Raw genomic sequence first — 12,658 nt, 5'->3', positions numbered from 1 at the left:
GCCCTTAAGAGTAGCAATCAGATTGAGAGGAGGTGTGGAACATAAAAATTAGAGTTCTGTCTAACAGCCGTGAAATAACTGATATTGCATCGTTAGCTGACAAACATATACCAATAAGAGGTATTAAAACTGCACGTCCTCGTGCCTTGTGTCGTGTTTTTGCTTACTTTGCTGAGGGTGTTTATCCTCTGGAGGATGAGGGGTGGAGAGAAACTGTGCATGTGGTCACCCTTTTAGAATTACTGCAATCTGTCTATCTTGTCGCACTCCTTGAGGGCAGAAAATGAGTTGTAAATGAGGTCCAGCTATTTATGCTTTATGTAAATTTAAGGAAGTTAAGTAGTGAATCAAACTAATGTTGTCCTTAACTTGAATATGTTTATCTCCTCATTAAGAGGAGTTAAACTATGACTGTTAAGGAAGTGGAAAGTGTTTTCTTGTAGGATGTGTAGAAAATGTGTGAAGAGTCTGTAATTTAGTTGTAGGCAAACACATTTTTTTTTTAACAAATGAAGGTAAATCAAATACTTTGATGAAGTTAAAAAGTCTAACAACAACTTCTAACAACTTTGTGACTGATGAAATCAGAATAAATTATGAGATTTCTTGGAAAACTGCCACTGTCCAAGTTCCATTATATTTAAAAGGTGATAGCTAACAACTGAAAAGGTGTCACCAGCTGTGGTGGGCAGAAGATAATATGCAGTGTGTGTGAGTCCATTTACTAGTGATTTTTTTTTCTACTTTTCTAATAACAAATGAAGTTTTATCATTTGTGTGTTTTTACATATAAAATATGCATGCTTTCTGTAATAGCCGTTTTTGCCCCTTTTTCTTTTTCCAGAGTCATGATGAGAGATATGCTTTCATTGCTGAATGGTATGACCCAAATGCTTCACTCTTTCGGCGTTATGAACTTCTGTACTATCCAAAAGATGGATCAATTGAAATGGTAAGAATGAAAGAAAAAAAAAAATCTTCTGTCATAAATGTAATATCCAATTAAACAGTTTCATAAAACAGCAAGCCCCTCCCTATGCCTATTGATTTTCCAAGTAAGAAAATGTAATTTAAAATGTGTCTTGCGCTGTTTCTAAAACTAAAAGGAAAGTAAAAATATGAATTCACAGTGAAGCATGTGGAATGACACTCATATTTATGAATTTTTTTTCTTTCTTAAAGCTTGCTTTGGTGTGGAGAGATTCGTTTTCACAAATCTGTCTCATTCAATCTCTGCTTGGGTTTCAGAATTGAAACTCAGCAACACTGACCTACTGCTTGAGAAGAATTAACTGAAACTAATTCCAAACAGGGGAATAAGCTTCATCAGGAATTCCAGAGGTCTCTGAAGAGTAAAATGTAAAAGAGTCTTATCAAAGTGGAGGAAATGGCAGATTGCTCTTAATTTGGTTTTAATGAAAAGTAGGACATTTCAGGCAGAGGGATCTAAATTTTTCCATCAGTGGTGTTGCACAGACCTTTCTGCCTTGTAGTTCATACAACTAATCCCCATTTTTTTAATGACAGCGGGTGAAAACCAGCATTTTGCATTAGCAGGCATGTATATAAAAATATAATGTATACTGTAAAGATAATCCTCATAATCCAGCCAATGCTTTGTGCTTCATTTTAGGAATGAGTAAATGGTTTGGACTAGTCTTTTCCAATTTTTAATGAAGACCTGAGAGTATAAGAATAGCCTAGATTTTGATATTCACACTTAGTAATTTCATTATGAAATTTTAACTTTCCTGCTATAAATGTCAAATGGAAAAATAAGAAGCTAGTGGAACGTGCATTTTCTTACTTAAACTCCTGCTCGCAGAAACCATGGTACCCATCTGTATGAGGAGATGCACTTTGCACTGTTTACTGATAGTTTCTTTAAACAAACTCTGTCACAGTGTTGTCACATTGAAGTTAGTTCTATGTGTGATGTTTGTATGTGCACAGTTGTCAAAATGTGAGGATTTTTGTTTTTTTCCTTTCCCAGAGACTGTTTAATCAGTCAGGAATTGTAATAATCTTCCTACACCACCATGTGTGGGCTGGTGAAATTGTTGTTCATTTCATCTAGATGTCTCAAAACCAAGAGCTTTCAAGGTGTTCTTGAACTACTTAATGCACTGTCTATGGCTTGGTAAACTTCTGCATTTTGCCAGTGTGGTCTTAAGGGAAGATAGTATGGTGTGTACACGGTCACAGACTGCACGTGTCCAGGACAGAAGTTAAAAAACCAAAAAATGGATGTGAACACCCTTAGAGAAAGGATATTTCAAAATCACTTTTTGGGGTGAGTTTCTGGATAGATGCTACAATTAGAATTATCTTCTGGAGTTTTTTTACATTTCTTCAGAATTTGGGGATTCTTTTTCTTTAGTACTGCTTAATTCTTCTGCATCTTTTGATGTCTTCCTGAGGAGATGACAACCCGCCCTTACCTCTAACTGGTCTGAGAAGAAGGAAAAAATGGTTATGAGCAGCTTTTCCCTACTTATGAAAAGGATGTTTTTTCCACCTTTCCCTGACAATAGCTCTCCTTTATCACACACCTCAGCTGAAGGTGGAGCAGAGCTGTTGAAGGCATTTGTTACATGAAGTCCTGAACTTGCCTTTTCTTTCTGTCCTGTCTTGGTTCCTGTAAAGAAAAATGACAGTGGGAATAATGGAGAAGTTTCCAGCTTGCTTTGCAGCTGGGAAGAAGACAGCATAGATTTTTGCCCAAGGACAGAAAGCAGCTCTTACAGTCAAACTGGATCTCTTGACGGAGATGCTCCATTCTCTGAGTTTCCAAAGTTAATAACTCTCGTGGTGAATTCTTAAAACCTGAATAACTTTCCTTGCTACAAAAGATTTCCTAAAAAGGGAGAAGAAATCTTTAAAAAGGACAGATTCTTAGCAAAGAACTGTTTTGTTTTGAGTAATTTACTTCTAACTGTACATGGGCAGCAGGGGAACGGTCAAAACAATCTTGTATTTCTTCTGCTGTGGCTTATCATTCACTTTATAAAAAGATCTTTTAAAGAGATCCAGAATTCCACTCTAAAGAAGAATTCTTTAACACAGGTAGATCCTCTCCTTTTCTTGAGAAGAGAGAGACAGTTCAGGGTGCTTTTCTAGGAACTGTTAATAACCGTGAAATAACCAAGGAAATGTTCAGGTTTTTAGTCAAGATACTGAAGAATTTGCATATGGCCAAGACAATTAATACTGTTCCTGGCAGAGTCCAGGAGGAATCAAAGTAGCTGAATTCAAGTGATATTTTTCTTTAAGCATGTTGTCATTTCATTTCCTGCTGTACTTGAATAGTGAACACTTAGTAGGAGCATGGATGAGGAGCTAAAGACATTTCAGCAGGGAAGGATTCTTCCTGATAATCATGCCCTCAGCAGGAGGAAGTATCAAAATAATTTATATTCTCTGATCTGCAAAGTCTTGACTATTCTGCAAAAACCTTTTTTTTTTTTTTTCATAGCCTTCTAACAGAAGAGAACCATATTTACACACTTCAGAACATGGAGCGTATAATTTTCCTCCTAATTTTTTTTTCCCCTCTAAAGTTTTTTGGAATGATATGTTTTCTTTTAATGCTATGTCATTGCAGTGGAGTACAGTACATGTAACTGGAGACAAAGGGAAGTTTAGCTTGAGGAGGACAAAACTTTTCCTTTCATTGGATTCCACTTCCCCAGGAAATTGAAGGCGTCTGTAAATCTACGTGCAGTGAGGAAACAGTTCAGCAGGTTGCCTTTTGTGCTTTGCCAGCCCACCCAGAAAACTACACATTAACATCTGGCTTCTTGCTTGGAATGGTGATATATAAAGCTGAATTGTCTTGACAGGCTTTTGAGCTTGCAGCTCTAGGCAGTGAGAACATCTCAGCCAAGTGTTGCAGTCATCTATGCGTCCCTAATTCTGAGTCCTACGCAGTCAAATAGAGCATAGTATCACTGGAACGATGCCCTGAAGAGGAGACCTGCCAGGGTGTATCTTGATCGCTGTGGTGCGAGCCATTGGTCTGTGAAACAGCGCGGATCTGCTGAGGGAACTCTCAGTGAGGCTGGGCAGAGGCATCCACGAGGCACCTGAAGCTTTCATCGCAGCTTGAATTGGAACAGAAGCAAATTCAAAGATAGCTGTGAGCCTGAGACTATTTAAATGTAATACATTTGTAATTGTGGTTTAATCTTCCAAGTTTTCCTGGTATACCTGTGAATTCAAAGGGCTAAGAGTTAAATGAATTAAATCAAGTCGGTGATGAGATTCAATCCCGCAGTACTGTGGAAATTTCTGAAGGTAACAATTGAGTTTGCCTATTACTAAATATCTTTCTGTGGTAGCTTTTAATATCCTTTCTCCTGCAGTACGATATGAAGAACCGTCGCACCTTTCTGAAGCGCACCCAGTACGAGAGCTTGCACCTCGAGGATTTGTACGTGGGCAGCAAAATCACTGTCTTTTCCCGTCATCTCTCCATTGTGGACTATGGGAACCCATATACTTCTCGCAAGCTTGGGAGCCGCAAGGAGAGGTAAGAAGGGAGGATTTTGAAATATTCCTTTGTGGTTGGGGTTTCAGAGTAGTTGTTTGCTAGAAATGAGGTGAGTTTTCTGTACTGATTGTGGGGAGAAAATGTAGCTACAAGTTTGCGTGCGGTTCAAAGTGATCTGACATACTGAGAACTGGAGAGAAGCAAAGTGGTCCCTGCTTGTGGGCAAACCCAGGGCTCCCACAGTTACCTGGGTATTATCTTCAAGGCCAGCTTCTCCATGGTGTTAACTGCTGGCTCCTCTAGGTCTCCTGGGAGAGAAGAGGGGGACAAGGAGGAAAAGAGCGGTCCTATTCAGCTTTGTTATTTTCCAAGGGCAGGCAGCAGTAGGATTCTTGTGATTTGTGGGTTCTCTAGGTGCAGAATTAATGTGGTAATTCTGATGTGTGCTGGAATTCAAAGACCTGAACCTTGTGAAGCTGCCACCTGTCTCTCTGGGATCTGTGTAGAAGCCTAGCACCTTACCAGTCTGATCTGTGTGAGCAGTAGCAACTGAAAACACTAGAGGCCCACTCTCATTCTCTGTTGTTTTTCCCCGCTATGGGAGACTTTTTCTGATAATTTTTTTCAGCATCTCTCAAACTCTGTGCATGAGGACAGAAAGTTTAGAGTGAGAATGTCAATAAAAACTATAGGCTTCTTTGTTAAGACAAAGTTTGTTTATAATGGATGAAGATAACTCATCACATATTTTTGGTTTAAAGATTTGCTTTGGAAAAGGCATTAAGAGCCCATCCTAAAACAAAAATATCGAGAGGGACTTAATAAAATGGCACTAAGATTAATTTACAAGAAATTTAAATCTGGTTTATTGACAGTGCAGGTAATCTCTGAATTTGCAGATTTATTAATTTTGATAATTCACCCCAGCTTTTATTGAAAAGAACACAGAACATTTTCTTTGGTATGGTATTTCGGTAAGCCCTATTCACCTACTTGCTCCCTCCCACTAACTGGGCTTATTTTGAACTCTTTTTGGGGAGTTGTACATAACCAGACATAGAGGAAGAGTTTCAAGTTTTAACACACATCTTTGTCTTAGCTGCACAAAAATACTACTGTGAAAATTCCTGCCATAATATTTTTTCCAGAAACAGTTATGGTGCTTTTTATCCAAGCTGGGGTTGGGCATGGTGAAAGAGTAGCAAAGCAGGTAGAGAACACCAGGGGACGGATTCAGTATATATGGCTACTTTTGTTGTTCCTCAGTGGGGCCTTGGGTAGATTATATCTTTATATCAATGTGTATTTCTTGCTCTGTCTAAACTAACATAAGCTGATGCAGGGCTCGTGCAGTTATACCTAGAAAAGGCAGATTATGATAAAATGACATTTATTTTTGTAGGAGACGTTGCTGACTACAGGGTGACACTGTAGTTGTGTCAAATGGTCTTGGGAGGGGGCAGATTTTTTTACTGCTCTACAAAGGGAAGAAAGAGCGTTTATGACATGTCAGCTGTTTGGAAAACATTTTAGGAATGTCGGCTGAAAGATAACATAGATATGCAAGTGCAGTTACATATTCAGGATAGCCCAGAGGAACATAGTGAAAGGTGCCTTACAGGGGCAAGGGATTGCCAAAATCCAGTGTCTTCACAGAAGCTTTCACTGAGCAAACAGGGTCATATTAAAGTTTCCTTAGGCAAAGCAGTTGCATATGAGTTATTTGTCTTTTCAGCCTGTTCCTAGCAGGTTTTACAGCAGTTATGATTTAATAGAGATAATAAGATTTCTGCAGGGCTTGATAATGCCTAAAATAATCTGTAGTTAGAATTCTATTAATAATTTTAAGGTTGCTGTATGAGGCAGAATATTTCCCTGTATTTTTCTTGCCTTTGTTCTGTACAGGACTATCGGCAGTTTAGTTCAACTTTGACAATATTTTCTTTAGTCACTTAATATGTATGCAGGTAGGGCTCAGCAGAGGCCTTTGAGGAGACTGAGGAATGTATATATATATATATATATATATATATAAAAACCCTGTTTTGAATTTGGGACCTTTATTTTTGTCAGTAAAGCAAATGAATGTGACTCTGGGTACATGAGGTACAAAACAGATATGTAGAAAAAGGCTAGATTTGCACAGACCCTCTCCAGAATTAGGCAAAAATTATTAAGACAGTTCTATGGAGTTTCAGTTTCTATAGCTCCTCTTCTTGCCAGTGTATTGTAAGGAAACCATCACAGCAATGACTAAAACGATTAAGTAAGCATGGGCTTGCTTACGGTGTGCCACAGAAGGAATCACTAGCATGGGACAGCAATTTCTGTTTCTGTAGCCTTTCACTTGTGATCCTGGGTGGTTGTAACCTGAGGTAAACATTTGTCTGCCTAGTGTGTCCTGTCTAAGTAGACTATACTTAAGAGTCAGTATCGGTGGTTTTGAAAATGGTGTTAGAAACCTTGTATGCCAACCAGGAATACTTGTATTCTGTTTTGATTGGGATATGTTACTCTTAGGCTTCTAGTCATTGACATAATCAGTGTTTCTTCCCCTACAAGACATAAGCCACTGTGCATGCAGCAGTCCTATTATTAGAAGTAAGTAGATCTCAAAAGCATAGTCACAGCATGCTCTGTGCATTGTTCCTTTGATCAGTTCTCATCCTCTGTTGTCTCAGTACTCATTGCAGTACTGTCTCATAGTCCCTCTGAAAATGTAAGCAAATTAACTTAATTTTCATTTTCTCCTTTGTTCCTAAAGACAAAACTGTTTCAAAATCTACTTTGCGGACTGCATCCTGTCAAACCACAAGAAACATATTCCTAATTAAAACTAAAAATAGAGCACATGAATCAAAATCCAATCTCAGAAACGGTCTTCAGCATCCTGAGCTATACTTTTTGTATCCTGCATACGTCTGAGAAGCTCACACTGACATGTTAATGTTTATATATTAGTTAGGGAAAAGATGTTACAAGAGTTGCTCATTGCAGTTTGTGTTAATATCTTCTAGGTAAATTGCTTCATAATGCAATATTTCTTTACATATCTGTAGGAATGACAGTATTACTAGAAAGGTTGAAAGTAGAAAAGTAAGGGACAATTTATTTCTAGCATTAGCAGTCTATCTCAAATAGCCTGTGTAATAACATTGACTCAAAGAAGTGTTCCTCAAGGAAATGCAAACGGCACTGGAGATCTCGCTCCAGTGGTTAGATCCTTATTGTTCGTCGGAAATGACAGCGTAGAGAACAACTTACGCCAGGATGCAGGTCATGCATTGTGTGACTGAGTGGGTTTGTGTCATCGGTCAAACAGGCAGCTGCTGCCCCCATGGGCCTCAATCACATGGAACACCTGTCATATGATAAAAAATATCGCAGAATGAGGTGGAGCTTCCTTGGGGAAGAGGGGCACAGGCTGTAGGCTGCATGGAGTGTGCTGGCAAACTGTTGAATGTTGGTGAGAGGCCAGACTTTGCTGATCTGAAGATAAGGCTAAACCAGCTTTAGTTTGCACTGCAGGGTACTGAGGTGTAGTCTTGGTTGTCTACTTTCATGCAGCTCCTGGCCACATCCTTAGTCCGCCTGTCTTTTTGTGTCCTACTTCCCGATGGATCTGAGCCTAAGGTGGTCTGTGCATATGAACTCCATGATACTTGAGGAAATCTGTTTGTTTCTGAGCTCTGAAGGTCATCTATGTCTCTCCCTTAGTTTCAGATGAAATGTCAAATACATTCAAATCCTCCTCATTACATTTCCTGGTCCCAACACCTCCCTTGCTTTGCATTTGCTATGAAATAGTCTGTCTCTTGCCAAAGCATCTGTCAATCTGGGGTCGCTTAAGGTTCAGAGTAAATGTAGTGGAAGTTCCTCCTCAGCAAAGGCTGTTTTCCATGCTATGCTGCTTTATAAAATAGGAAAAAAATAATTTTCAATTATTTGTCTTTCATTTAGGAAATTGCATCTTGGGTAGCCTTCTTTATTCGAAACAGTTTAAAAGATGGAAAGTACTCTTTAGGATTGTCAGAGATGTGGAGTTTCTGAAATACAGGGTTGAATAAATATGTTGGTTTGTAAGCTGAGCACATTTGAAGCTGACTCACCACAAGATGAATGCAAATAGAAAATGCAGTTTTACAGACCTTCTTTTTGTGCTCGTTATTTTTGATTAATAATACGTTTAGTGCTGATGGTGTGCTGGGTGCTATGCAAAGCGCACTAATGAAACAGTCCTGGCCTTGGGGATGTACAGTATAAAAAGATAATTACCCATAAGACAGGATGTACTTGGAAACAAAGATGTGGGGGAGAGTGTAGAGATATTTTGAATTGATGTCCCTTAGAATATAGCTGTCAGTCAGTATAAGAGATGTAATACCTCCTCTGCCATCCTTTCAGTGTGTCTATTAACAGTGTCAGCTATTTGGCATGCACTTTGTATGCCATAGAGTTTTTGTACTGTACCAAGTACATTAGAATCTTCTTCTCACTGAGCACTACAAATATTTTAAAAGTAATAACAACAAAAAAAAAATCATTTAACTTTGAGTTTTATGGAAGAGGCCTCTGATGAAGTATTATTTTTAAACAGGGAATTTTAACAGCTCCAATTTTACATGTATAATGATTAACGATAGATAAAAAGGGAGCTGAGCAGGGACAGATTAGGAAGTCAGTTGGGTTCTAACCCAAAGCTGTGAGTGAGGAGCTATAGAGATACCCATTAGCTAAGGAGGAAGTGGTCAAAGTGGTTGCTCTGACAGCAAAAGGACAAGTCAGTAAATAATGACTGCTGGTGGAACACTGTGAGCTGACTTGGACCAGAAAGCCAAGGAAATTATAATGCGCCAAGCTCATTCTTATCAGAATATTGTGTTGCACAGGCATTCAAGAACAGCATGGAAATTGATGAGACACTGGGACTGGGATATGTGACTGTGACAGAATTTCTCGCTTTGATGTGATGTTTTTTTGTCTGAATATAAACCCAACATGCACACCAAATGCTCTAAGGAAAGTAATGTTGGCTGTATCTCTCTACTTTTCTGTTTTCCCCCACCAGAACACTGGCTTTGATTAAACCTGATGCAATGCACAAGATTGGAGAATTAATTGATATCATTATTAATTCAGGATTGACAATAACTAAAGCCAAAATGATGCGGCTTTCAAGGTAAGGAATTTTTAAGATTAGCTCTATTGTATCTAAGTATTTTTGCAGTCAAGAATGTTCTCTAAAGCTCTTCTGTGTTGCTCCACACATCAGATTTATTCCAGTGAGTAACAGAGGTAAGACTCATCAGTTTCATAATCCTGTAGGTTTCAGAGAGTATGTAGAGATTTAAGCTAAGTATCAAAAAGTGCTGTACAAATGAAGTATGTAATGGCTCTGTATGAATCCAAGGTGGCTACCATATCTTCAGTGATTTGTCAGTGTTTACTACTGACACATCTGTATGTCCTCACCTCATGGCTTCCTCATACAGACTGTGTTGCTGATTTCAGCAGTGTTGTCTTTGAAGTGTGTGATTTGCTTACTCTCAGTATATCTGTTGTCTTAATCTGTGCTCTCAGATTTGTGTTTTTTAATGACTGGAAGTCCCAGGCAAAGCAACTGATCTGATGGTGATGTTGCAGGGTTGGACAGATTTTACTTGTGCGTTTTCCTAATTCCCCCATCCTTCACAGAAGGCATACTGCAGAGGAAAGAGAACATGATCATTTTACCTAGGAAGACTTTCCCAAAGTTACTGCACTATTTCTCCATTATTGCTTTGCATATACAACGTGTTTTTGAAAAGAAAAGCTATCTGTCTTACGCAATACCATATTTATGTGTTCTTATGGTTTAGGTGTGAGGTCAGGAACAAATTTCCTCTACCTCAAAACCTTTCTGGCTTTATGTGATACTGATAAAGCAACTATATGACTTCTTCCTCGTCTCTGCATTCACCTGTTGCAATGATTGATGATTGGTCCCAAATCTGGTCCCAGATTTTCCATCAAACAATTCTAATTCACGAGTTCAACCAAGTTTCTAATGTTGATTTACAACACACAATGTCTTTCAAACCAGCTTTTTTTGTCTTCCTCTCCTGCAATCTGAAAGATTTGATCTGATGTGTTATTTTGTATGGTGCTTTATTTCAGTGTCTGTCTGAGAAGTTGAACTGTTGAGCCAAGTCACATGCGTTAAGAGTTGACTCATACTGAAGGGAAGAAACTGAGACATGAACTTTTATTGCCTATTTCTATATAAAAATTTCTGGTTGTCTTGTATAATTGAAAATAATTACTAATGAACACAAGATTCTGCTGTGATACCGAATGTATTTAAATAACGCCTTGAGTATTTTGTGGTTTCTTTGCATACTCTGTTTCTTGGGACTGTGCCATTTTAAAATGATAGAACTAGGGCTTTGCCAAAGTGTCCTACCCTTAGATTTCTGCAGGCATTCTTGTTCAAATCATCATTATCATCTACTGCTTTCTTTAAAGGGATTATTAACAACATTTGTCTGTCAGTTACTGTTAAGTAGATTCATACCTTCTCTAAAGGTTGTAGCCAAGATACGAAAGTGTGGGCAGGCACTTGTTTCTCTAGTCTCTTTGTTTAATCGTATGTCAGTTCAGTCTATTATACCTATGTGAACACTATTCTCCATTCCTTAGAAACATGGAACTAATAATGAAATTGAAAAGGAACTAAGTTACACAGCACAGCTGCACTTTAATATTTATTTCAGTTGAATTTGTTAACTGAGTAGCAGAGCTCAATTTGCTTCAGAAATATATCCCTCAAATACTCCTTTGCATTCAGAAATTATAATATTTCATCTCTTTGCATACCTTTTTCATATTTGCTTTCCAAAATTATTGTGTGAATTACTTTCAGAAGTGGATTTTCTGGTGAAATAGTGAATTGTAGGCAAAACTTTTGCAGAGTGTAGGTTTGAAGCTTGAGATTGTGAGAGTTCCTGTGTCTAGCATAATTTTTACATCATGTTTCTGCCTCAGTTGGGAAATGAAAGGAAAACATATTCTCTATATGTTTAATGAAAATCTTTGGGATTTTTAGTGGCTCTTACTTTCACTGAATTGACAGCAATAAAACAGGAATTAATCAGGTTGTTTTAATAAAAAAGCTGCAGAAAGATGCAGCTGTTCAAACATTGATAAATGTTAGGAAAATTAAATTTTTCTTGGTCCTTCTTGATGTTAGTTGTTTGCTCTGGCAATATATGGTATAAGTCTGGACTGTAAATGGGAGAGAGATGTCCAAAATTCCATTTCAGATGATAGAACCATGCCTTTGTTCATACTTGGAATCTGTTATTTGAAAAATATGAAGGCAATTTCGTTCAGTAAAGAGAGCTGCTCAAAGTGACCAGAAAAAATTAGAAGACTGTTTCTGCAGGTAAAAACAATTTTACAATTTGGAATCTTTTAGTCACCCTACAAATACTGCTTCGCTTATGAGCTTTGTACTCAGAGTAGAGGCCAGCAATGTTGCTTCCTTTCACCTGTCAGTCCTCCTGGGGAGCTTGTCCTTCTCCACAAATTCCAGCTTCAGAAAGGGGCACGCAGAAGGATTTAGAGCAAGACATGACTGAGCCTGTGTTCTGAACTGGAATTCTGAAGCTGCAAAATAGCAGGTTTAGAGCTGAAAACCTCTGTGGATTTTTCTAGCTGTTGCCATGCAGAAAAAGCAATTTAGTAAGCAAGAATTAAACATGAGAAGCAGCTGGGGAAAAAGACAGGGAAAAGAGTAGGTTGGGTGGTGGGGTGAAAAGCCACAAAACTGTATGCACATCAGAGGATGGATGGTGGTATGTACTGTGGAGGTCTCCAAAATGTGTGTAGTTGGGTAGTGTGGCTGTGGCAATTCAGAGCTTGGAAAGGGCCACCACCCTGTCCGAAAAGGGTATTTTTTTTTTTGCTTCCAATGCCTTTAGTTGCCTGGCAATGTGAGTAACCCCTCACTGCAGGAATCCCATTGCTCTGGAAGAAAGCAGCATGTAGTCACTGAGGGGATGTGCAAGACCAAATTGAGTTTTTAGTGTGGAAATGTGAGAGAAATCAAGTTTTAATCTGGAGGGCATTGAGCTACCTATGGGACTTATAAGGTTTGAGGATACTGTATAGAAACAAGGTTATGCA

General features: G+C 38.5%; 1 protein-coding gene across 3 annotated transcripts in view; it reads left to right on the top strand.

Moving 5' to 3' along the window:
- NME7 (NME/NM23 family member 7) overlaps window positions 1-12,658 on the top strand; it is a 90,223-nt gene that overhangs the window by 15,917 nt on the left and 61,648 nt on the right. For all 3 annotated transcript variants that reach the window (XM_027897758.1, XM_027897759.1, XM_027897760.1), the window contains exons 2-4: window positions 845-952; window positions 4,365-4,531; window positions 9,561-9,671. In XM_027897758.1, coding sequence (XP_027753559.1) covers window positions 845-952; window positions 4,365-4,531; window positions 9,561-9,671 — 386 coding nt within the window. The remainder of the gene's footprint in view (window positions 1-844; window positions 953-4,364; window positions 4,532-9,560; window positions 9,672-12,658) is intronic.

The sequence above is a fragment of the Empidonax traillii genome, unplaced genomic scaffold (genome assembly GCF_003031625.1).
Source record: "Empidonax traillii isolate 1590-97213 ecotype Southwest subspecies unplaced genomic scaffold, ASM303162v1 scaffold558:size415862, whole genome shotgun sequence".
NCBI classification, from domain to species: domain Eukaryota; kingdom Metazoa; phylum Chordata; class Aves; order Passeriformes; family Tyrannidae; genus Empidonax; species Empidonax traillii.
Note: the sequence above shows the minus strand (reverse complement) of the source record. Positions and strands in the feature narration are given on the sequence as shown.